Source organism: Phallusia mammillata, chromosome 8 (assembly GCF_965637545.1).
Source record: "Phallusia mammillata chromosome 8, kaPhaMamm4.hap1.1, whole genome shotgun sequence".
In the NCBI taxonomy this organism is placed as follows: Eukaryota; Metazoa; Chordata; class Ascidiacea; order Phlebobranchia; family Ascidiidae; genus Phallusia; species Phallusia mammillata.
The window spans coordinates 18,418,252-18,440,126 of NC_137259.1; the positions used below are offsets into that span (position 1 = coordinate 18,418,252).

A 21,875-nucleotide genomic window follows, 5' to 3' on the forward strand; every position below is an offset into this window, starting at 1 on the left:
ATGTACTTTTCACACAAACAATGTTGTTCATCAAGACCACATAAATCATGTGAGCATTCATGGCGTTTTTGATTTGTTGTGATTTGTGCTTTTTACAGTACCTTTTATGGACGGACGTATTGGGCTGTTTTGGTAAACGAGAAATCCAATTGAGCCAATTGGTTTTGAATTAACAACTTTTTTGGGAATACAAAAAGATTTTTTATCAGCTGCAGAACTTTGAAACATTTGTACCTTTGCCCACTAGCCCATAACCAATCAATCTAGTCTCTACGACCAAAACAAGTGTTCAAAAATTCTTGTTCGCATATTGGGAGTTGCTCTTGGGGCAATAAGTGACTCACAACAAGATGCTTGATTGCTTTTGTAGTAAGCTTGCCTGTTATACCTGGTACCTGGTAGTTGTTTGCCAAAAACCCACCCTAAGGGATCCATTCACGCTGCAGGAGCTGTGACTTCAAAAAAAGGTTGTAAATTTGTGCTGGTTTGAAATTCAGTTCAGGAAGTCCAATTGCCTTTTCACACTGTGTGCTGCCCTCAATGTTATAAACCTATTTAAGTGTTTTTTTAGCCATGTCGTTTTGGAGCATTTGAAAGTTTGAACTGTTTGATTGTTTTCAGCTTGAATAATTTATCTGTAACATTTGTAGCCCAAAAAAATTATCCACTGTATGCATTGTGGTCAATGGCCTATTTCTTCAGCATGTACACCAGGGGTCGGCAACCCCTGGCACGCGTGCCAAGGTTGGCACGCTAGCCAAGGTTGGCACGCTAAGTCGTTTTTCATGGCACGCCGAACGATTTGCGTGTTTATATTGAAGTAACAATTTAACCTGTTACACTGCTTGTTTATAGTTTTTATCATGCCATTGTCTTAAAATTCAGTCTTACATGTACAAAACACTCTGCTTTCTCATTATTATTGATATCTGCTGACACGAACCACTATTATTTAGAAAAACGTTGGCACGCGAGGGCATTGACGCATGGAAACAACAAGTAAATTGGCACGCGTCGCCTAAAAGGTTGCCGACCCCTGATGTACACCTTTTGGGTTAATCTTTTTTTTGGGGTTTCCTTTATTGTTTAAACTTCAATTTATTCCTGAAACTCCATAAAAACACTCTATTATGACTTTTTGAAAAAAAGATCATAAGTATTTTGTTGGACGGTGCCTCGAAAAAATATACTTTTGCTGCCTTTAAAGTGTTGTAATGGATGACTACAACATCTCAAGGTAAATACCACAAGAAATGCATCACATGCACTGAATTGGCTTGCATTGATTTTTTAAATACCAACTGGCATGTTTTAATACAAACTGATACATTATGCATTGCCCTTGTTGTGAAGATGTAAAGTTGTTTATGTCCAATTGTGGCATCAAACAGATTTGGCGAGGCAGGGGTTTTCGGCATAAAGTTGATAATTTTACTCAAAAATATTCACAACATATAAAAGTCATTGATAGCTATGTTAATTTTTTAAAGAGTTTTATGCTCTATCAGCATTTGAATGATACACAATATGTCCCAACTCCTTGCAATAGAAAAATTTCCTAAAACTTTTTATTGGTGCAAAACACTATGTGGGAAAAAAAAGTATTTGATTGCAGCAAAGAACAGTATTTTACCACCAACCATAATTCTAAAAGCAAGTTTGTGGAGATGCAAACAGATGTGTTGGTGGAAATTTACTCATATCATATTGGTTGCCTTCCGTTGCAGGATTTCATTATGTCGGTGTTTAAATGTTTTAGCTGTGTGGGTGCCACATGTTGTATCCGGTTTCCAATCCGTCATGTAGGTTTAAAGTTCCCACTGTACCAGGGTGTACTGTAGGTGGTTTAAAACAACCACAGGAACATTTAAATAGGGCTCAATGAGTGTGTATTAGGACATAACTTTGTAGAAATTGTGGTTGTCATGTCCAATTGCACCCCTAAAACCCTTGGCATATTAAAGTTGGTCAGTCATGTTTACTTGGTCAATTTTTTGTTAACAGATCAGGCGTTTTCACATTTATGCTTTTAAATTGTGTAAATTCTTTGGTGTGACTTTGGTTCCAAACAAAGATCGTTAAAATGTTAGTAACACATTGCCTTGTAGCCAAACTTATGTTATTGTGCCAAAAGCGTAACATACGACTAACTTTTAGGCTGAATTTGTTGGGCAAAACTGTCGAATATTCGGTTTCAGAACCTAATTTACACGATCGGGTGCGTCACTTATGAAACTGGTGGAACTTGTGTAGTCCAAACTTATTCAATTTCACTATGTTACCGACTGTTAGTAAGCAAATCATTGTAACGTGCTGCAATAATGATTGTAATTTGTCTGCATCGCTTGTTTCCGTTCCCGGCGAAACGGAAGTGTTTTATCAATCACTCTATTACGTCATCAATCGCTATTATCAACGTAACAACACTGTGATAATTATCACGAGAAATCGATGGACAGTCGTACAGAATGGAACATACATTTGTTGTGTAGTGGTAATCGGGACAACGCTTTACTTTACAAACACACTGTCATAATGCTGTAAGCATTCGCCCAAACCTTGCATTTAGTTCCTACTGGTACTTAATTTTTTATAGTTTGGAGTAGTGGTGCTTTACCTGTGGTCGTAGACCCAAAGGGTCTGTAGGATGATTTTTGGGAGCTGGCAAATGCTTTTTAAACACCCAAATGCAACTTTGTCCGGCAAACGGACTTTAGGTAAATGTTTCGTCTGCAGAATAGATTTTAACGTTGGAAACCTGGTTTAGAGGAATTTGGTTAACCTCTTACGTGGCTAACACAAGTTAAAAATCACAGTTTTTTTGGGATGTTAAAATATAATTATGTTTACCACAAAAAGAATGGCAGATGCTTGAGAACACAGGGCACAAGTCGGAAAAGTCTTTGAGCTGTGCCAAATATCAATGACTAAATAAAACATTAAAGGAATCGCTTTGAGATTTGTTAAAAGAAAAGTATAAATGGACTTAAAAAAATACATTTCAGAAAGAGTTTAAAAACTTGTCGCGTTTTCGTTCGTTTTCCACACTTTAGTCAAGCGTTGGTGAAATCAACAACACACAAAGTTTATTTAACAAACTCGGGTTTGTGATCCGTCAAATTATTCGGCTTTTATCATTTGATCTGCCATAAACGAAACTTTGTTTCCAATCTCTTTGTCGACCGTCACACGAATGCTGCAATTCGAAGCTCCCAATTCTTTTCATTGTCACTGGAGCGTTACGAAACTTCGCGCTCTGTCACAGCTGACACGACTGCGACGTCACAATGGTTTTCGAATCGCCGCTTCAAGGACGCATTTCGCGATTTTCTCACGAACGCTGATTTCCGATTTGACTGTGTTTGGAGATTTTTAGATAAACGGGTTAAAAATGTTTTTATTCGCGTCTGTAACGTGGAATTTCAAATTTTTGTGATTGTTTTTCGAAAAAAATGTTTATTTTAAGTAAAATTACAGCCACAATTTTACCATTTTGCCCAAGAATATCAAACTAATAAGTGTTGTTAAACATAAACGAAATATTTCTACAACATATCTAACTAGTAGACACTTCAAAAAAGTTTTTTTTTCGAAAGAGTAAAATTTAACGTAAAAAATTCGTGCTATTAATACATTGAAAACAAAAATGTGAAAATTGATCGCTGTTTAATGGACAAAATTCCGATATTTTTGCTTTGGCTTGAGAGTTTCAATGCTGCCAACCCCAGGATACTTTACTACAGTCAGTTCGTTGGCTGAGTTCCCGCCTACCACAGAAGTTCATTTCCCACACTTGATTTCCACTTGAGCCATTCTGTCAACAAACTACTGCAAAGCAAAGCCCGGCCCACACACTTTTCGTTGGTGCAGTGGTGCGTGGTCAGGAAATGGGAGAATCTTCCGCGTATTTTCGCTATTTGCTGGTTTCCTATCACATGGTATTTGTGGGGTAGGTTGTTTACGCATGTAAGGCGCCATGAACTAAACCAACATATCAATATATAAGATGTTGCTGTCAGACTTCATATCAAATTTATAGAGCTCTTCTGGCAAGTGTATTTTTATACCGACGTTTCGACGTTCCATAAAGGCCGCCAACACATCAATGTCGTTTTTAACGCAAGTGGCGAAAAAAAATCTTTTCCCAATTTCATTTCCAGTCGGAACAAACATAATATAATCAAAAACATAACTGCCAGAACTTGTGTATACAGAATACATCATGCAGACGGATCAAACAATCACTGTTGTCATGATCAGTGCAGGTTTAAACGTTTGCACCAAGATGTATTCCATGTACACGAGTTCTCTGCTAGTTATGTTTTCGATTAAATTACTTTTCAAGTCCGTGTAAAGGGTTCCTTAAAAACATAATATGTGTTGAATTTCGTGTTTTGGGATTGTTTAACGAAAACGGAATTAGCTAAGGCAAAGAAAACATTGTAAAGAACTTCTATGGCCCTTCATATCGCTGATGATGGCATGAGCATTTGCCGAAACGTTTCAGCAATAAAGCATGTAGCTTTTTACTTCTATTTGGCCCGTTTTTTATCATTTACTTTATAAACAGATGCGTACACAGTGTTCCAAGGAACTGTGTTTTCTGTTGTAAAGAAACTGGATTTAAAAGAGCAAGGCGGTATACGCAAGCAGTGGTATTATCCAAATGTAAATAATAATAACATTGCTTTCCTGTTAAAATGTCAGTGTTCACCTAATGCAACCGACCAATTGTCCTGGTGACATTTCCTCTTTGCATTGTAGCGTTTTCAGCGACCGCATGTGTTAGATAATAATCGCTCTTCATCCGTTTCTGTTGCGTCACAATCGTCTAATTGTCTCGCATTGAATCCTAATAGCTACCTCGCGTTTTATTGTCCTTCTGTGACGATTTCCAATTCCTAATTGTCCGCTTGTTGCCGTTTATGACGTAATTAACCTTTCTTGATGATGTCACACACATGTCATTGTTTTTGGTTACCCAGACTGCAAGGGTTTTTGTCATATTTAAAGTCGTTTGAAAAATCTATGTACAAACACTGTAATTGTTCAGTTTGTGAAAAGTGTTTGTTAAAATGTATTATGTTCAGTATAACGCCTTTAATCAGCTTTGTGTATTATAATTAAAATATTTTAACAGTGTATTTGACACTACTTTGGCTATTTCATCATTTGATTTTCTTTGATTTGGTTGCAATTTTTTTAACTCGTTAATTTAATGATAAATGTGTACATCAGCGTTTAAACTGGTGTTTGTTAAACGGTTTCGATTGAACACAACGATATATAAGCAAATCTATCCACCATTGGAAACCCAAGACTTTCATAGATTGTTAATTATCCACGAAACCCTTGTAAATTGAATCTTGTTTCACTTTCAGGTTTTCCTAACGCACGCAACGAGTGAATACGATCGTTGTAATGACGACGTTGATCCAGTTTCTGCCTCTGCTGAGTACGAGCTTGAAAAGAGGGTTGAACAGATGGAAGTATTTGATGTCGAGTTATTTAAAGGTGAACTGTCTCCTGCTTTAATGACAATATTGATTTGTTTGTAAAATTTTACCGCATGTTTCTGTTACGTTTATCATACAGCTGTTGGTTTTTATTTAATACACGTAAGAGTGTAGTGTGTTGCTGAGTAGTTACGGAAAGACTCTCTATCACCATCTCGTGTCCAAGTTTTTATCCATTGAAATAATGTTTAGATATGCTTAATCAGCTTCAGATCTGGTTCAAAAGTTGCTGTGAAAAAGCGTTCGTTTCAAAGTTATTTGCATAGAAAACACTATTTATCACCTTTATTCACTAGGAAAAACCTGTGCTTAAATCATTAAACAATATCAAAAAGGGATGTAAACTGATCATTGTCCTAAATATACACAACATCTTTGGGTAATATTCTGCTACACTAGAAATTAAATTTAGATTGAAACAGGTATTCCCACAGATTTTTTATGAACTGCACCTGTTTTGACATTTCTTCATTTTTTTTTACCATGTTGGTCAGAAAACATATTTACAGTGTTACTTTTTTCTCCCAGGTTCTGGTGGTCTGGGTATCAGTATCATTGGAATGGGGGTTGGAGCAGATGCTGGGCTCGAAAAACTGGGAATATTTGTGAAGTCTGTGACTCCAAATGGAGCGGCAGATATTGACGGCAGGTAGAGTACAAACAATATAACTATCTTTAAAGCAGTCCGAAATGAAACTGAACCTGAACCATAAACCAAAATCATTAAACCATCAATTACATTTTCTAAGAATCCCAGCCAGGAGTCGAACTCCATATTTTGTTTGGCGTTGAATCTGTACCAGAACCAAACCAGTAAAAATGCAACCTGTATTATTTTTAAGTGATCGCCACCACAAAACTATTGGTTTCAGAACAAACTACTAAACAATGCAGGAGATCACAACTGTAGGGCATGTCAGGAATAATGAATTGTAAGGTAGAGCTCCTAACATTGGACTTTGGCTTGCGCCCGGTCTGGGAATTTCCGGTAAGTGGCGCAACGGAGCATAGGCGTTTATGGTGCTGACTCAGCAATTTGGGTTTATGGTAAGAATGATTGCTGAGTCAGCACCATAAACGCCTATACTCCGTTGCGCCACCTACCAGAAATTCCCAGACCGGGCGCAAGCCAAAGTCCAGTGTTAGTAGCTCTACCGAATTGTGAGATGTAGTGTGCAGTTATAATCCTTTTGGGGTTAACAAAATTGTGTTGATGATGAGTAGAATTAAAATGACACGAAGGGGATTTGATCAGGTTTGAACCACGAACCTGTTTGGACCAGATAGTTTTCAATACCGCATAATATACATTCCTAAAAACCCAAACAGAACCTGAACCTGTAGGGCGAGTGGTTTGACTCCCTGGTTATAACTAACATTTTTACAGTGTTTTGAAGTATGGCAGTAGACAAAATACGTATTGCTGTTTTTTATATTTTTGTATGAAAGGTAAAATACATGTTACTGATCAATATACCTTTACAGTGGCAATAACCGCGTTTTTTGTGTTTAGAATCAAGGTGAATGATCAGATTATCGAAGTAGATGGCAATTCACTCGTTGGTGTGACACAGGCTTATGCTGGCTCAGTGTTACGTAACACAAGTGGTCTGGTGCAGTTCAAGATCGGACGGGAACAAGAAGGCAACGAGGAATCAGAGGTATTGAACCAGTCCACATAATATAAGTTAAGATGAACATAGTCTGGCGATCCCATACTACGAAGCTGACATGTGCAGCATACGAGGCAGGCAACGGTGTTTGTGATTCGATTTTCAGCGGCTTCACCACTGAGCCTGTGTAGCTTAGTTGGTAGAGCAGGAGTCCCGCAAAGACTCCTGTCGTGGGTTCGAATCCCACTGCAGGCTGGATTTTTCTAGTCAGTGCCTTGCCATATGGCAGTGGTTCTCAAACTTTTTTTTCTTGCGACGCCCCTGGAAAAGTTTTCTGGACTTGCGACGCAACAGCAAATAAAAGTTAATGATACAACAACAAAAAGGCACGGAACGGAACAATTCTGCGACGCCCTTGGAAAATTGAAACGACGCACCAGGGCGTCGCGACGCACAGTTTGAGAACTACTGCCATATGGGAATGCTACCAACTGATTCGATATAACACCTTAAATGAGCCTGGCATGATGTCAGTCCACATACATTTAGTTTTATAGTCTCTGATGGGGTTGGGACATTTGCAGTGCTTTCTTCTTATTTTCAAGTTGGATTTACAAAATACCACAAACTTTTGCAGGTTGCTCGACTCATTCAACAATCACTGGAACAAGAAAATGAATGGGGTCAATCTCAAACTTCTGATGACACTCAGGTAGTTAAACACAAAAATACAAGCAATGTATATGCTAGAATGTGGAGTTCCTGTTATTATGGGTCCTTTCCCTGATGGCGACACGCATTGTTTTCGTTTGATTTTTTCTTTTTTTCCTGTCTAATGCCGATTTGTTTCAAATGTTTGGTCAAGAAGGAGTGCATCAAGCATTTTCAAATTAACAAACATTTTAGTTAGTTATCCAAGTTTGATCCTTTTAAAGTTTGAACTCTGATGACCCAGTGGCTCACACACAGGCCCACAGTGATTGTTGATCACTGTTTAGAGTGGCTCAAATATTTCGGCCTGATTTTAAATTATACCCAAAGTTTTCTTTTGTTGAAGTTAAGTTTGTCAATTGAACGAAAGTTTAAATTAAATAAAAATGTACATAATGTGTAACTGTACATAACTAACTAATCACACCCTGTGCAAACACAGTTTCAAAGACAAATTTGCAATGCAAGTGTGTAAGAGTTGTAATACATTCTCCTCTTTAAATACAATTATAAACTATATGAGGTGTATGTAAATCACATACTCTAAACTTCTGACTTTAATATGCAAATAACAGCGCTTGGATTCAATGGTGGATAATGAAGTGAACAACCACAGTGCGTCAGAAGATTGGGAGTTCGACGAAAGTAGACAGATACAAGTAAGTTCATTTTAAATTACTTTTTACTTGGACTTTTGTTGAACTCAAAGCGATTTGTTGAACCTAAAACAGTTAAAGAAATTTTACCATTATTGTATCCTTGATGCAAAAACTATGGGTTGATTTGTTACTTTAGTTGGATTAATTTAAAGCCTAATGGTGAAAATAACTGCCCAAATACCTGTAAAAAGCGACATGCTTTATTGTTCAAACGTTTGATGATGGCATGAGCATTTGCTTTTTAGGTCTATTTGGGCCGTTATTTTCACCATTAAACTTATGAACAGATCTGTATATAGTGTTTCAATTTAAAGCATATTTATCCACAAGAGAATTTTTAGTGGTTAACGACAGAGTTTAGCATGTTGAGGTTGTTATCTGTTTATGTTTATGATGGATTTTATGAGATTTAATCATATCCTGGAGCAACGGCCATCGACAGTTGCATTGCTTATGACAGGTCTACCTGAGAACTTGAAATTGTAATTGGTTGCAAAGTAATTATAGTGACAGATGGTAGTGAATGTGTGTACATTGATGTCATGTAAAATAATGTTGTTTTTTATGCAGCTAAGGATGGATTTGTTTAAAAGCCCATGCATTTTTGGATTTTCAATTAGTTGCTTTCTTTATTTCAAAACAGTTTTTTATGTAAATTTCATGAAAAAGTTCAAGTTGATTGTAGTTGGTAATTACTGCAAGACATGTGGACTAATCTATGAAATTAAGGCCTTACTTGCAGATAAATAAAAAATATATGTTGTTAAGTTTTAGTTTTTTTGATTTGAAGTTTTCAAACTAGATCTGGTAAACATTTTCTAGTATCTAATACTGTTCATAAAAGCAATATAGTTAGGTTGCTAATTCAAATTATTGTAAATATTCAGCAAAAAATGGCCAACAGCCAGGAGCTGTCACCAAAACAGTCTACAGAGTCTGAGGGATCGCCACCGAAATACCCACAAAAGGGTTATATGTTGCGCAAAGATAGTGTTGAAGTTATGAAACTCAACCAGCGCGGCCAAACTGTGGCCAATTATCCAGTATTGCAAGCAGACAATGCTCCGTATTCTGATTTTGATGGTTTGAGAATGATATCGCACGATACTGATGACGGTTTGAGGTTGGGTATAGTTGGAAGGGAAGCAAATAATCAAAGTTTGCTTGGAAAGGTTTGTAATGCTTTTGCTGCTGATCTAACCGGCATGACCCCACTAACATTCTGGTTTCTTTCCTAACTCTAAACTTTGGGTAATCTATACTTTAGACTAGAATCTCCCAGCTTGTTTCTTGGTGGATGAAGACTACAATGAATCTTATGCTTATTGTATGTAAATTATTGCTGCCAGGCATAATATCAAGTTAATAGAGCTCTTCTGGCGATTGTATTTTTATTCCGACGTTTCGACATCCTATACAGGTCGTCTTCATTAGGGTAAATAACACTGAATGCATATAGTACAGTGCACGATAAACAAATGAAAAAAAGAATCAAATGCAAGAACGTCACAGTGCAATGAAAACACTGTGCAACAACGAGTGATTAGGCCTTTAATGCTTGATTCATTGATTCAAATTTATTAAAACATCAAGTCATTCTTCCTTATTAGTTCAAAATGTATATATTTGCCTCTGCAGAATCATTGGTATCTCTGCGGTAAATCTCTTTTATCTTTGAAGGAATTGGTTCTGAGTTACAGCAAGTCTTCTGTTTGCGAGTTGTTAAAAGCCTCGAAGCGTTTGATCGCCAAACGACAAAAGCGCCAAGCCCAAGTTGAATTTTGTGTTCGTGACACAACAAAGAACATAAATCTACCAGCTCGCAAATTCACTCAATCTTCACATATTGGACCTCCTGTCAAAAAGCAGATTCTGTCAAATCACAGAACATCAAAAGTGTCAAAACAGCGGATTAAACCGTTTCAAACTTCGACAGTCAAAATTAGTAGTGATGTGAAACGTAGACCCAGCTTTCGGGCATGTAAAAATGTTAACATTAAGGAGAGGATTAAAAAATTTGAAAACAATTGAATTTTTGTGTGGTTTTTATATCCTCCAATATCTTTCCAGTTGCTGCTTTCTAATCATTCCTTTGTCTTTGTTCTTTTTCTGCCTATTGTCTGATTTTATCGTGTATGTAACCCAATTAGATATATCTAAAATCCTGAAAATCTGACTGTATTTGGTAAGATCTTGAAAAGGACTTAGCATGAAAAACTTGTTTGAAATGGAAGTATTCTTGGTTCTACCGAAGATAGAGATGTATTTTCTTCTTGGAAAACTTCTGCTGCCAAATAATGAAGGTCAACAGTTTGTGAAAAATTTTGCAGTGATGAAAGTAGCGAAAGTTTTGAGTGTTGTTTTTTTCAGTTAAACAATAGAAAGTGTGCAGTGCAAAAACTGAAAGTACAAAATAATACTCTTCACCCTTTTTCACAAGTTTCCCCAGGTTTTTCTGTAGTTTGACTTTTCTTGATTGTCTGCTTTGTCTTTGAAATCCTTACCATGACAATTTTCATAGAAATTTCGACAAGTACTCACCCCTTCTACAATTTTTTAGTCAACTGGAGTGATGCTAAACAAAATACTAACTTTGCTGACATTTTTTCCTTGCAAGTTCTTAAAAAACTTCTCAAACACCATTCAAACAACAAATTTGTTAAATATGCAACCTGGTGGATGAAACCTTTGTTCAGTTATTACCAGTACTTGTCCAGTTGTTGAGGTTTTTCAGTTTTACCTTGTGGTGATCTACTAACAACTGATATGGTTTTTACCTTTTTAGCTTCAGCTTGCTTGTAGCTATTTGTTTCAACAGATTATCTGATTTAACAATATATTTGTTCCAGATTAGATGCTGTATTGTCTAACAATGAATGACAATTAACAAAATCTCTTTTGTTTGTTGTTCATTCTTTGTATTGTTTTCTAACAAAGGTTTGCTGTTGCCTTATGTTGAATTTACAAAACTGTGTGTTTTTAAACAAGTTCTACATGAGATACACATTATAGTTAATATATTTTAATTAACAATTTTAAATATTAACAGGCTGATGAAGATGAGGTGATGAAATCGGGATTGTTCAACGAAGGGGAACCCCCTCCACAGGTTGAGGTGTGTGATTGTCAGGAAATGTAAAAATGTTTGGTTTATTAGTCTAATGACTAATCATGGTATGCCAGGCTTATTTGAGGGTGCCATACTGAATGGTACCTAAGCAGCTCATATAGTAAGTCACAGGCTAGAAAAATCTAAAAATCTAGCCTGCGGTGGGATTCAAACCCATGACAGGAGTCTTTTGAGTCTCACTCTCTACCAACTGAGCTACACAGGCTCAGTGTAGAAATTCAAAAGTCGAATCACAAGCACCGTTGCCTGCCTTGTATGTTGCACATGTCAGCTACGTAGTAGTAGATCACCAGTTGGTCCCTTGATCCTTATAAAGAATATGACAGCTCACATAGACAAGCAAACATAATTTATTATTCAAACATTGTACCAAATACTCCTGTTAGGTTTTTTGTTTTTGTAATATTGACTACTGTTTTCTTAAGTAGGGGCTGGGGGAATTTAAAAACCTGTTAAGGGCATGTACAAAAAGTTTCAGGGACATACATTACCTTAAACTTAGATCAGTGGTTCCCAACCAGGGCCAATGGACCCCCAGGGGGGCCTTGAGCTGTGTTCCGGGGGGCCACAGGCGTAGATTCACAAGAAACACCCACTAAAAGTCATTTTCACTTCAACTTTATTCCCGAATTTAATCGACTAATTCACATACTATTTGTTTATAGTGAGGATTGTCACGCTCATTTACTCTATTAGACCTGTTTAAGGCGAAAATTAGCACCGCATTCCTACGCGAGATTGCTATCAACATTTTAAGGGGGCCACAAGTCCTACATGGTAACTTGAAGGGGGCCATGAGGCCAAAAAGTTACTTTAAGGTGGCCATGGTCCACGAAAGGTTGGGAACCACTGACTTAGATGTATCTTTCATGTCTGAAACATCACAAACATTAATTTGCCACTTATCTGTACCTAACTGCAAATATCTCATAACAACATTCTGTCTATGTTTGTTTGGTGATTTACATTTAAGTTTGTGTGTGGTTGAATGTGAGAAGAACGTTATCGTGTGTAGCAACTACAACTACATATAAAACTGTTACTTTCAGGTATTCGACCTTCCCGACAATGATGAAATGATTGTTGAGGGAATGAATGAGGAAGAGTATAAGTTAAAAGTTCGAGAGATGTTTCTACGACAACAGGTCACCGATGCAGAACTGAAGCAACTCAGAGAGAAGGTGTGTAAAAATTATTTTTCTAGTTAATGTTTACACCAATGTAACATGGAGATTTTATAATATTTCAACTTTACTGGGTTTCAATACAGGGCAAAGTTGTCAATGCAAAGGCTTCCTTCAAAAATTATAAAGTTTCTTAGGCTGTATGGGATAGTATTCAAATTATTTGATACTTAAACTGACCAAATGAAATGCATTTAGACATAAAATACTTTTCATGAAAAAATTATAATATATATTGCTAATAAAACACTTTACGCAAAGAAAGGGTTTCATAAATGTTACTTCAGGTAATTTGTAGAGCTATATAAATTTCGTTGATTTTTCCCAGCTCTGTTTTCAATAATATTTTTGCTTTGCCAGATTGCTGAACAGGAAAAATCCACAAAAGAAACGCAAGAGAATCTTAAAAACACTATTGCAGAGCTTGAGGGCGCCAAAGAGCAGGTTGCCGTGTTGGACAAGAAATACAATAAAGCGAAGAAACTGATCAAGGAATTTCAACAAAGGTATGTTGTGTTATAAACCAAGCTGACTACGTGATATAGAACTTGTGGTATGTTGTTGTAGGGAAGGCGAATTTCTTAAAAGGGAAACTAACTTTACGATGCAAATTTCCACCATGGAGAAGATGCATGAGGTTGAAACGAACAGACTTCGTGGAGAGGTGAGGACTTCTAAATAATAAAGTGAAACTAGGATTATATTGTGGAAACTGTGTTGGTATTTTCAAGTCAGGATTTCTGTGGTGAATTTGTCACCTAAAATGCTTAATATGTAAGACACAGATCAGAAGAAATGCTTAACTAAAGACAAAAATGCTATTGCTGCAACATGTAATTGTTGACATTTTATAACTCAGAACGATAAATGACAATTTGGTTTAGTTAATGTTATTATAGCAAGTCACTTTTTACTATATGGTTACTTTATACAAGATAGTCGGTATATCTTGCCCAATATAAATTAAAGTAAATCCTTTGTTCTTAGCTAATCTACGTACTGTATTTAAACTGCTGGAGACTTAAAATATTTTACGCTTTTTACTCAATTTCCGTGTTAATTGAAATAGATGGCTGAGTTGGAGAAACGGTTGGGTGAAACAGTGGATGGAAAAGCACTAAACCGTAACAACAGCAACCGTTCAAGTGATAATACGTCGCCAAGAATGGTACCAACATATCAACAACACCAGAAGAAATATTTCCCCAACCTTGCCAATGGTGGGTTGTTCCGTTTTTACCTGGTGTTATGATGAAAAGAATAAAGTTTTTTACCAGTTGCAAATTTGGCATTGTAAATAATGAAAAGAATTTCAGACAAGCCATGTTAATGCTCTTGCACTTTGTGATATCAATGAAAGTGCAATAAAATCATGCAAGCTATTGTCCATCAGTCACTGTGGCAACTAACAAGTGTTGGTGACTTTAAAAATCACTAAATATTGTCTCTGCGACTTTTATTTGAACTGAAAATTTGTGAACAATCCAACATGTTGTTTATGATCTAGTAGGTGTCAAAGTTTAATTAAATTCACAAAAAAACAGAAAATTTGTGCTAGGTTCGATCCATTTAATGTCTGGTTACTATGGTACTTTTTGTGACGTTTTTAAATATTTCTAGACTCCCCAGCACTAAACACCAGCGACAACGACCGACCATCGGTGAGACAGACATTTGATAGTCTCATAGCGAGTCTCGATGACATGCTGGACTCAAAAGTTGACCCAAGAACCCCGCAAGCACAAACACCAACCACCCCTGAGGTAAATGCATGTGATTTAAGCGACCCGTTCTATCTGTTGTGGGTATTACTAACAAATGTGGTTGTTCTCATCTGGTGTGAAATTTGCTGTTTGTTATCATTCTAAAACCAACTCTCTGTTTACACTAACTGTATAACCAGCTTGCATAAAAAAATCTCTATATTTCTGTAATGTTTCATAACAGGGACAAACAGTGGGTACAAATTTCTCCAAACAATTGTCGAACTTTTTTGTCAGATAAATATTTGCTTGTAAATCTTAGCTGAAATCTTAGATTTTCTTGGACCAGAAACACACAAAATCTTAATACTTCTGACCAAGTAGATGCATATGTCCAGATGATAGATTATTTGTTTAAGCTGAGCATAAACACCTGTGGCCATTAGTAAAATCCAAGTGCGATAATTGGAAGCTTTTGCATCTCTGATGAAATATTACCACAAAAATGTTAACAAAAGTATTTGTGATGTAATTTCATGATCTGAGGCCTTGATAGGTTGTTTTGATTGGGAAGTGCCTGTTTGTTAATAGTTGGGAATGTGATGTTATAATTCATAACTTGTGGCTTTGACCTGAAACTGGTCTAAGAAAACTAAATTAGTTTTAAAAAAAGATGCCGGATTTAGACAGACATATACTGTGGCTAAACTCTACTTTTTGACTTAATTTTACATATGCTGCTGGTAATTTTGAAATGTTGTGTGCCCATACTCTACGATTTTGACTGAAGATTTTTTTCAAATAAACTTTATGGTCACATAACCTAATTGTTATTAATTAGTAGTGATGGGACGATACCAGGTTTTGAAGCGAGTACCGATACCGAGTACGAGTACCTCATGTATATACCTTCGATACCGAGTACCGAGTACGATTACCGAGTACTTAAGTGTAGTGTTGTACTTAGTTGTATATCACTGGCTAATTTATCTGCCATGGTCGGGGTACAGGCTTGCACACACACATACCGAAAAATGTTATCACCACATGACAGCGAAAAAAATATATGTAACCTGGCGGAACTTTTTCCCGATTTTGTGCTGTCCGAAGCAAATATTCGCGTAAAGTTGCCCGTATTCTTATGGTGTAAATCGGCCTTTGGTACTCGCACGTTGGTATCGAAAACTGAGACAAAATATTTCGATACCGAGTACGAGTATCGATACCACTGAAATCGTTCGATACCATCGATACCGAATACCGAGTACCGGGTACTCGTCCCATCACTATTAATTAGAGACCTGATTATGTTGTGAGGAATTGTTTTGTGTTTTCATTTTGATGTTATTTGTCTTCATTTCCACCACGTTTGTGTTTTGCTGCGAAACAGGACACAGAAAATGATTTTCCTTCTGATTTGAACCAATCACAGCTGGACACATCAGTCTTGAAATATCGTGCAATATTAAAGGGTCCAAGACACACCAAGCAACAACAATCTTCGCATGTAAATTAACTTTCCTATGTAACTTGCATGCCTTGCATGTGTGTGGTGTGAATATTAATATCTTTTAAAACCTTTAATCTCTTTAGTATGTTTTTTATAGTGTTTTTAGAAGTTGGTAAATAAAAATTTGTAAATGCTAAATTTTATTAAATTCAAGATAAAATGAAAAATGTTTTTTTAGGCAATTTAAAAAACATCTACAGACAGTGCACACCGTTTTAACCTATAAGGTCTTTTCAGTGCAGCTAGTGTATTGACTTGATGCTTATATATAAATACAATTTACTTTACAATGCAAGATTAAATGGTGACCAAAAATAAATGCGTCTGTTAAACAATTTGTTTCGAAAACTTTTAGTAGATGCTCTAGTTCTGATATTTTCTGATGCTCTGGTTTCTGATAAACAAATAGTTTCGAAAATACTTGTATTCTTGTGGTATGTTTAAACTTGAAGCTGCTCTGGTCCTGATGTTTTGGGAGCAAATTTGTTTAATTTAACATTTAATTAAACAGGCTGAGATTCCGAGAGCACATGGTGAAGAATTACAAAACCTGCATGGAAGTCCACTCACTAAACGAGGAACACCAAATACTTCGTAAGTTAACTAAAGATTTTGTCAAAAATAAACATTTTCAAGAAACACTGTGTACAGATTGTTTGACTTTATGATAGTTAGACGAACCCATATTAAACTAAAAAGAGGCATACTTTATGATTTTTGTCATAGATTTAGGCACCTTTTTTGACAATTCATCCAAAAGATTGGTTTTGAAACGTATGAATTGCTAGAAATATATATCTCAAAATCTTAAGGAAGAAGTAACTTGGTGTTTTTTCATTAACCTAAATTTACTGACAAAAGGTTTGATATAGTCTTCATCCACTAAGCAACAAGCTGGGAGTATGAGTGTACACTTCTGTTATTTTTAGACAACAGTCCAGTTCTCCTTTGAAATCGCCCACTGATGAAGGGAACCCACCATACGACAGGGGAGATAACGTTACCCCTGTGCCCCTAAAAAAAGATTCACCCTCATTGAGGCTTCGCATGCGACGAGCTTTAAATGTAAGTGACTGATATTAAATTTATTTATGAATGTTTTTCTTGTCTGTTGTTTTTTAACCATGTACTGCTTGTCTGTGTTTTGTTTTCAACGTTGGTGTTTGTTTCATTAATTTTACTCAATTAGACTCCAAAAATCTATAGTGTTTTTAAAAAACTAAAAAATTGAAATATTATTAAGCTGCAGACAGTGCACACTTTTTCCACATATAAGGTCTCATCAGTGCAGCTGGTGGCGAGAGATCGGCCATAGTGTGCACTGTCTACAACTTATCATTTATTGTCTCAATGCTTTTACAAGGAAATTTTAATGTCCCAAACTGGCACAATGAAAAAAGAAAAGTCCCCCAATATAACAAACACTTGTTTGTGGATAATATAAACCACACTGCTCTCGTACTCCACCTTGTGACTAGCTGTTTGCATGTCGTGCATGATTAACCGCATGTTTCATAATCTCACCCAAAGGACCCCGGTTCGGAAAGCACGACAACCTACAGCCCCGTTGCTCCCGGAACTTCCCGGCCCCAATCAGCTGCTTCCACCATATCCTACATGTCATCCGAGGTGAGGTGTTACCATGGCAACCCAATGTGCACTGGTGCATGTTGCACGATTGTTCACTGCATGCGTTTGAGGAATTTTGACCTGTGTGCAAGTTTTTCTTTGTTCCAATTAATACCACTTTTGCAACTATACTTGTGTGCAGTGGTGGGATTCAGCCGGTTCGCACCGGTTCTATAGAACCGTCTCACGAATTTTTATGAGATCAGCAAACCAGTTAGCATTACTGGTTACTGTCAATGGAATTTTTGTAACAGAGCCGACTGAAAAATATGACTTTTTGTGATAGAACCGGCTGAGAAAAAATTTGAATCCCACCACTGCTTGTGTGCCTTAGAATAAATCTTGGTGCTTTTTTACACTTTTTTGTGGGTGATTTTTTCTTGCCACAGGAATATGACTTGAAGTGATATATGATTAAATGGTTGAAAAATGAAAATCAGTTTTTGTTTTTTATGGAAATGAAGTTTTTCTTACTTGATTTCACTACAGATCTGGTGCACACAATGTTATAGTTTTACATCACTGGAATTTCACTAAACAGTTTTATAGCCAATCAAAATTTCACAATTTTGAAACCCAGATCATAAAATTTATATGGAAATATAAGTTTAACATTTGCCTTATCCCTATGTTGCCATTAATTAATATATAATGTGTCGTCTTGCAGTTAAACTTTGTTATAAAATATTGTTATCATTGAAGTAATTATAACAATCACAATTTTATTTTTATTTAAGCTGATGGAGATATATAATTAAATCAAGTAATTTCTAAAACAAGTTTGTAACATTAAACCAGGGTTCGGTAGAAGCAAATCGGAGAGTCAATCTTCAATCAGAGTCAAACCATATTCTGAATCTCCCTTCGTGGTCAGTTGAAGAAGTTGCATCGTGGCTGAAAACTGCCGAACTCGGTCATTATGTGCAAGTTTGTCTGGCAAGCAAAATCGATGGAAGTAAAATCCTCACCATGGACAATGACAAGTTAAAGGTAAAGTTACATTGCATTACTAGTTTAATGATAAGTTGTACAGATTACTATTTTTTCTGCAATACTTATATTTGAGAACCACTGGACTAAACAGTTGTTTGTAATATTTTCAAGTTTTGTTTTGACTGTTGAATGACGAGGTGAAGGTAAAATAAATTTGCACCACCAAGAAAATAAGACTTTTGTAGGTTAATGTCATGATGTGATAAATTGTAAAGAATTTTTTTTTCTACATTGCTTTTAAACAGTGTTTTGTAACATTTTCAATATTTGACTACAATATTTTTAGCTTTATAATCCACATTAGCAGGCATACTTAAAATGTTAACCTATATTTAAGTTGCATTTTTTTAGTTGAAGATAAATAATACATGTTTCAGTATCAAGTATACCATTTACAATTGTTCAGGGTATTTTAAATGAAAACATCTTTAATTTTTTACCAGGAGATGGGCATTAATGATAAGAGTGACAAAAACCAACTAAAGCGCAAGATAAAGGATTTGAAGACTCGTCATGAAAAGGAAAAGAAAATTGCAGATAAACAGGCTCGAAAACAAAAGAAAAAGTCAGGAGGAAAAAAGAGTTTATTTTGATTCCAATGATCCAACTCCAAAGGTGAACAAACATTTTCTGAGTTGATTTTATGTCAGTTGGAAATGCTAGACCATAGGTCGGCAACCCCTGGCACACTTGTGCCAAGGTTGGTACACGAGGTGGTTTTTCATGGCATGCCAACCGATTTGCCTGTTTATATTGAAGTAACAATTTAACCTGTTACACTGCTTGTTTTCAATTTTTATCATGCCATTGTCTTAAAATTCAGCCTTACATGCACAAAACGCTCTGCTTTCTCTTTATTAATGATATCTGCTGGCACAAACCACTATTATTTAGAAAAATATTGGCACGTGAGGTCATTAACACATGGAAATAACAAGTTAATTGGCATGTGCCGCCTAAAAGGTTGCCGACCCCTGTGCTAGACATTCATTTCTAATCGTCCTAATCAAAAATATAACTGCCCTGGCAGGAGTATGATTAAGCAGTTGCTGTCTTTGTAAGTTATTTTGCACTGAAGATGACAACAACGGTTGTTGAAAATGTTTGCAATCAAGTGTAATTACCTTGCACTAGTTATGGGTCCCCTTCCCTGAAGGGGACACATATTGTTTTTGTCCGTTTTTCTTTCTTCTTTTTTCTGTCTAACGCTGGCTTGTTAGACGCGTTTGGTTAAGAAAGAGTGCTTCAAATTTATTCAAATTTGCACAGATGTTAGTTATTAACCAAAATTTGATCCTCCTGAAGTTTGACCCTGAATGACCCAAGGGTTCACCCACAGGCCCCCGAAACGTAAAATTTGTAACGCTGGTTTGTAACGCTCGTTGGTAAAGAAAAAGTGCTTCAGATTTATTCAAATTTGGACATATGTTAGTTATTAATCCAAACTTGATCCTCCAGAAGTTTGACCCCAAATTACCCAGCGGTTTACCCACAGGCCCCCGAAACGTAAATGTGTCTAACGCTCGTTTGGTCAAGAAAGACACTGTAGGCAGAGGTCCCAAGAGAGTAACTCACTGGTTTACGATAGCAGGAGGGCTCAGCTTGACGTCGGACAGACGTTTTACGAGACGTCGTTTTGGTGATCAGAAATCAGCTGTTTTGCACAGCTATGCTATTTCGTTTTATTAAGTTATCACTCACATTTTCAGTTTTGGCAAAGGTTTCACACCTATGACGTGATTTAAACCTAATAAGCGTGCTTCGGTTTCGTAGATGTCAAGCAAAACTTGTTAATCAAAATAAAGAAAAAATAACTTGATATGTTTGTAAGATAAATGTTTTTTTTTTAAATGCTCGTTGTCAGGTCGGCCGCCGCATGACCACGGGTTACTTAAGGTCAACTAGTAGGTATTACTAACACAGTTCAGAACTTTCTTTCGTCATAACGTAGCGTTTTTTTGGCAATAAATTTAGGAATCAATAATAATCAAGGCATGTATAAACTAGGTTAAACGGTGTTGTTGAACAGTAAGGACGGCGTGCTATTGAAAACGGTGTCAATAGGTCAAACAGTCGTTGCACCCTGAGAGGTTACTACAGGTCAATGGTTTTGCGAAACAAAGTTAAATGAAAAACGAATTATTATGTGTACACTTGTAGCAAATTGCTTTTTAATTTAAAGTGTCTGTAACACAACTGTTACAGCTTTCTAGAAAAAAATGTGTTTAAAACCCGACCTTGGACGACAATATCTGGGTCAAAGCAAAAAGTATTTGTTTCGTTCTTTTTTAATGTTTTTGTAATTAAATGGCAATAATAGTGCAAAAAGAATACGAACAAAAAATGTTTATTGTTGGGTTAATGCTTTCTAAAAATTTGTCCTTACAAATCTAAAAGTCACCGCAACATTTGTTTACCGTAAATCCGCACAAACACGCGTGTGGGGACCCATTAGTTTTTGTTTACAAAAACAATCATATGTGTGGATCAAATGATGTGTATAGTAAATTGGTAAATATCGTATAGAATATATAAAATGGAAGTATATCAGAAAGCCACCCTTCTAGTTCTTAGGTAGTTTGTTTAGCATACTGGTTCATGAATTTTAATTATGTCCCACCTTTGTTAACAATCATTTCTTGTGTTTGTAAAAGGACTGCAAAAGCGTAACTTACTGTAAAAATATTTTGTTTCTCTGTTACAAAAATTCTTTGTTAAAAAAGCAGCATGTCTGTTGTCTTGATGTTCTGGAAATCTTTATTTCAAATTTTGTATTTTCAGATTTTCTTGTATCTCAGCATGACAAGATCCCGTATTATTGTTGCTGCTCGATCAAATGAACAAACATCAACCATTCCTTGCAGGCGAATAGTTCCAATGCCTCAGTTGCACTTGACTACAACATAATTTTGTTTGTTTTTTATATTCAGTTTAATTTCTTGCGTCTGATTTCTATATTTTTCCTGCCCTGGCATGTAGTGTCCAATAAATGATGTTGATTCATAAAGTTTGTTCAAAAAATGGAAAATCTCGTGCTGCTGGCTGACAATAGAACACCTGCTTTAATTTAGACTTGTAGTTAAAGAAAATTAAATATGGTAGTAACACAAAATGTTGCAAACAGAGCTTTTTCTTCCCAGTGGATTTCTTTAGGTTTTGGTCAGGAAAGGGGGGTTTATACGAAAACGATAGTTCCCCCTTTCCAAATTTAGGTCGAAGATTCGTAA

The 21,875-nt window shown here is 36.2% G+C and overlaps 1 protein-coding gene and 1 non-coding gene across 5 annotated transcripts in view; both read left to right on the top strand.

Moving 5' to 3' along the window:
- The window catches only part of LOC145203942 (uncharacterized), a 29,141-nt gene extending 7,486 nt beyond the window's left edge, over positions 1 to 21,655 (top strand). The window contains exons 8-26 of one of the 4 annotated variants that reach the window (XM_080076316.1): positions 5,382 to 5,514; positions 6,045 to 6,165; positions 7,030 to 7,177; positions 7,767 to 7,841; positions 8,416 to 8,499; positions 9,387 to 9,671; positions 11,549 to 11,614; positions 12,679 to 12,810; positions 13,174 to 13,319; positions 13,381 to 13,477; positions 13,883 to 14,033; positions 14,434 to 14,576; positions 15,907 to 16,023; positions 16,538 to 16,620; positions 16,956 to 17,091; positions 17,557 to 17,655; positions 18,454 to 18,645; positions 19,092 to 19,263; positions 21,430 to 21,655. In XM_080076316.1, coding sequence (XP_079932442.1) covers positions 5,382 to 5,514; positions 6,045 to 6,165; positions 7,030 to 7,177; positions 7,767 to 7,841; positions 8,416 to 8,499; positions 9,387 to 9,671; positions 11,549 to 11,614; positions 12,679 to 12,810; positions 13,174 to 13,319; positions 13,381 to 13,477; positions 13,883 to 14,033; positions 14,434 to 14,576; positions 15,907 to 16,023; positions 16,538 to 16,620; positions 16,956 to 17,091; positions 17,557 to 17,655; positions 18,454 to 18,645; positions 19,092 to 19,241 — 2,358 coding nt within the window. In that variant the 3' untranslated portion in view covers positions 19,242 to 19,263; positions 21,430 to 21,655. The remainder of the gene's footprint in view (positions 1 to 5,381; positions 5,515 to 6,044; positions 6,166 to 7,029; positions 7,178 to 7,766; positions 7,842 to 8,415; positions 8,500 to 9,386; positions 9,672 to 11,548; positions 11,615 to 12,678; positions 12,811 to 13,173; positions 13,320 to 13,380; positions 13,478 to 13,882; positions 14,034 to 14,433; positions 14,577 to 15,906; positions 16,024 to 16,537; positions 16,621 to 16,955; positions 17,092 to 17,556; positions 17,656 to 18,453; positions 18,646 to 19,091; positions 19,264 to 21,429) is intronic. The other 3 variants (XM_080076317.1, XM_080076318.1, XM_080076319.1) reach the window with 3 other exon arrangements.
- Positions 7,311 to 7,384, top strand: Trnac-gca (transfer RNA cysteine (anticodon GCA)). Its single transcript has one exon. It is a non-coding gene; the product is annotated as a tRNA-Cys (tRNA).
- Positions 21,656 to 21,875: the final 220 nt, after the last annotated feature.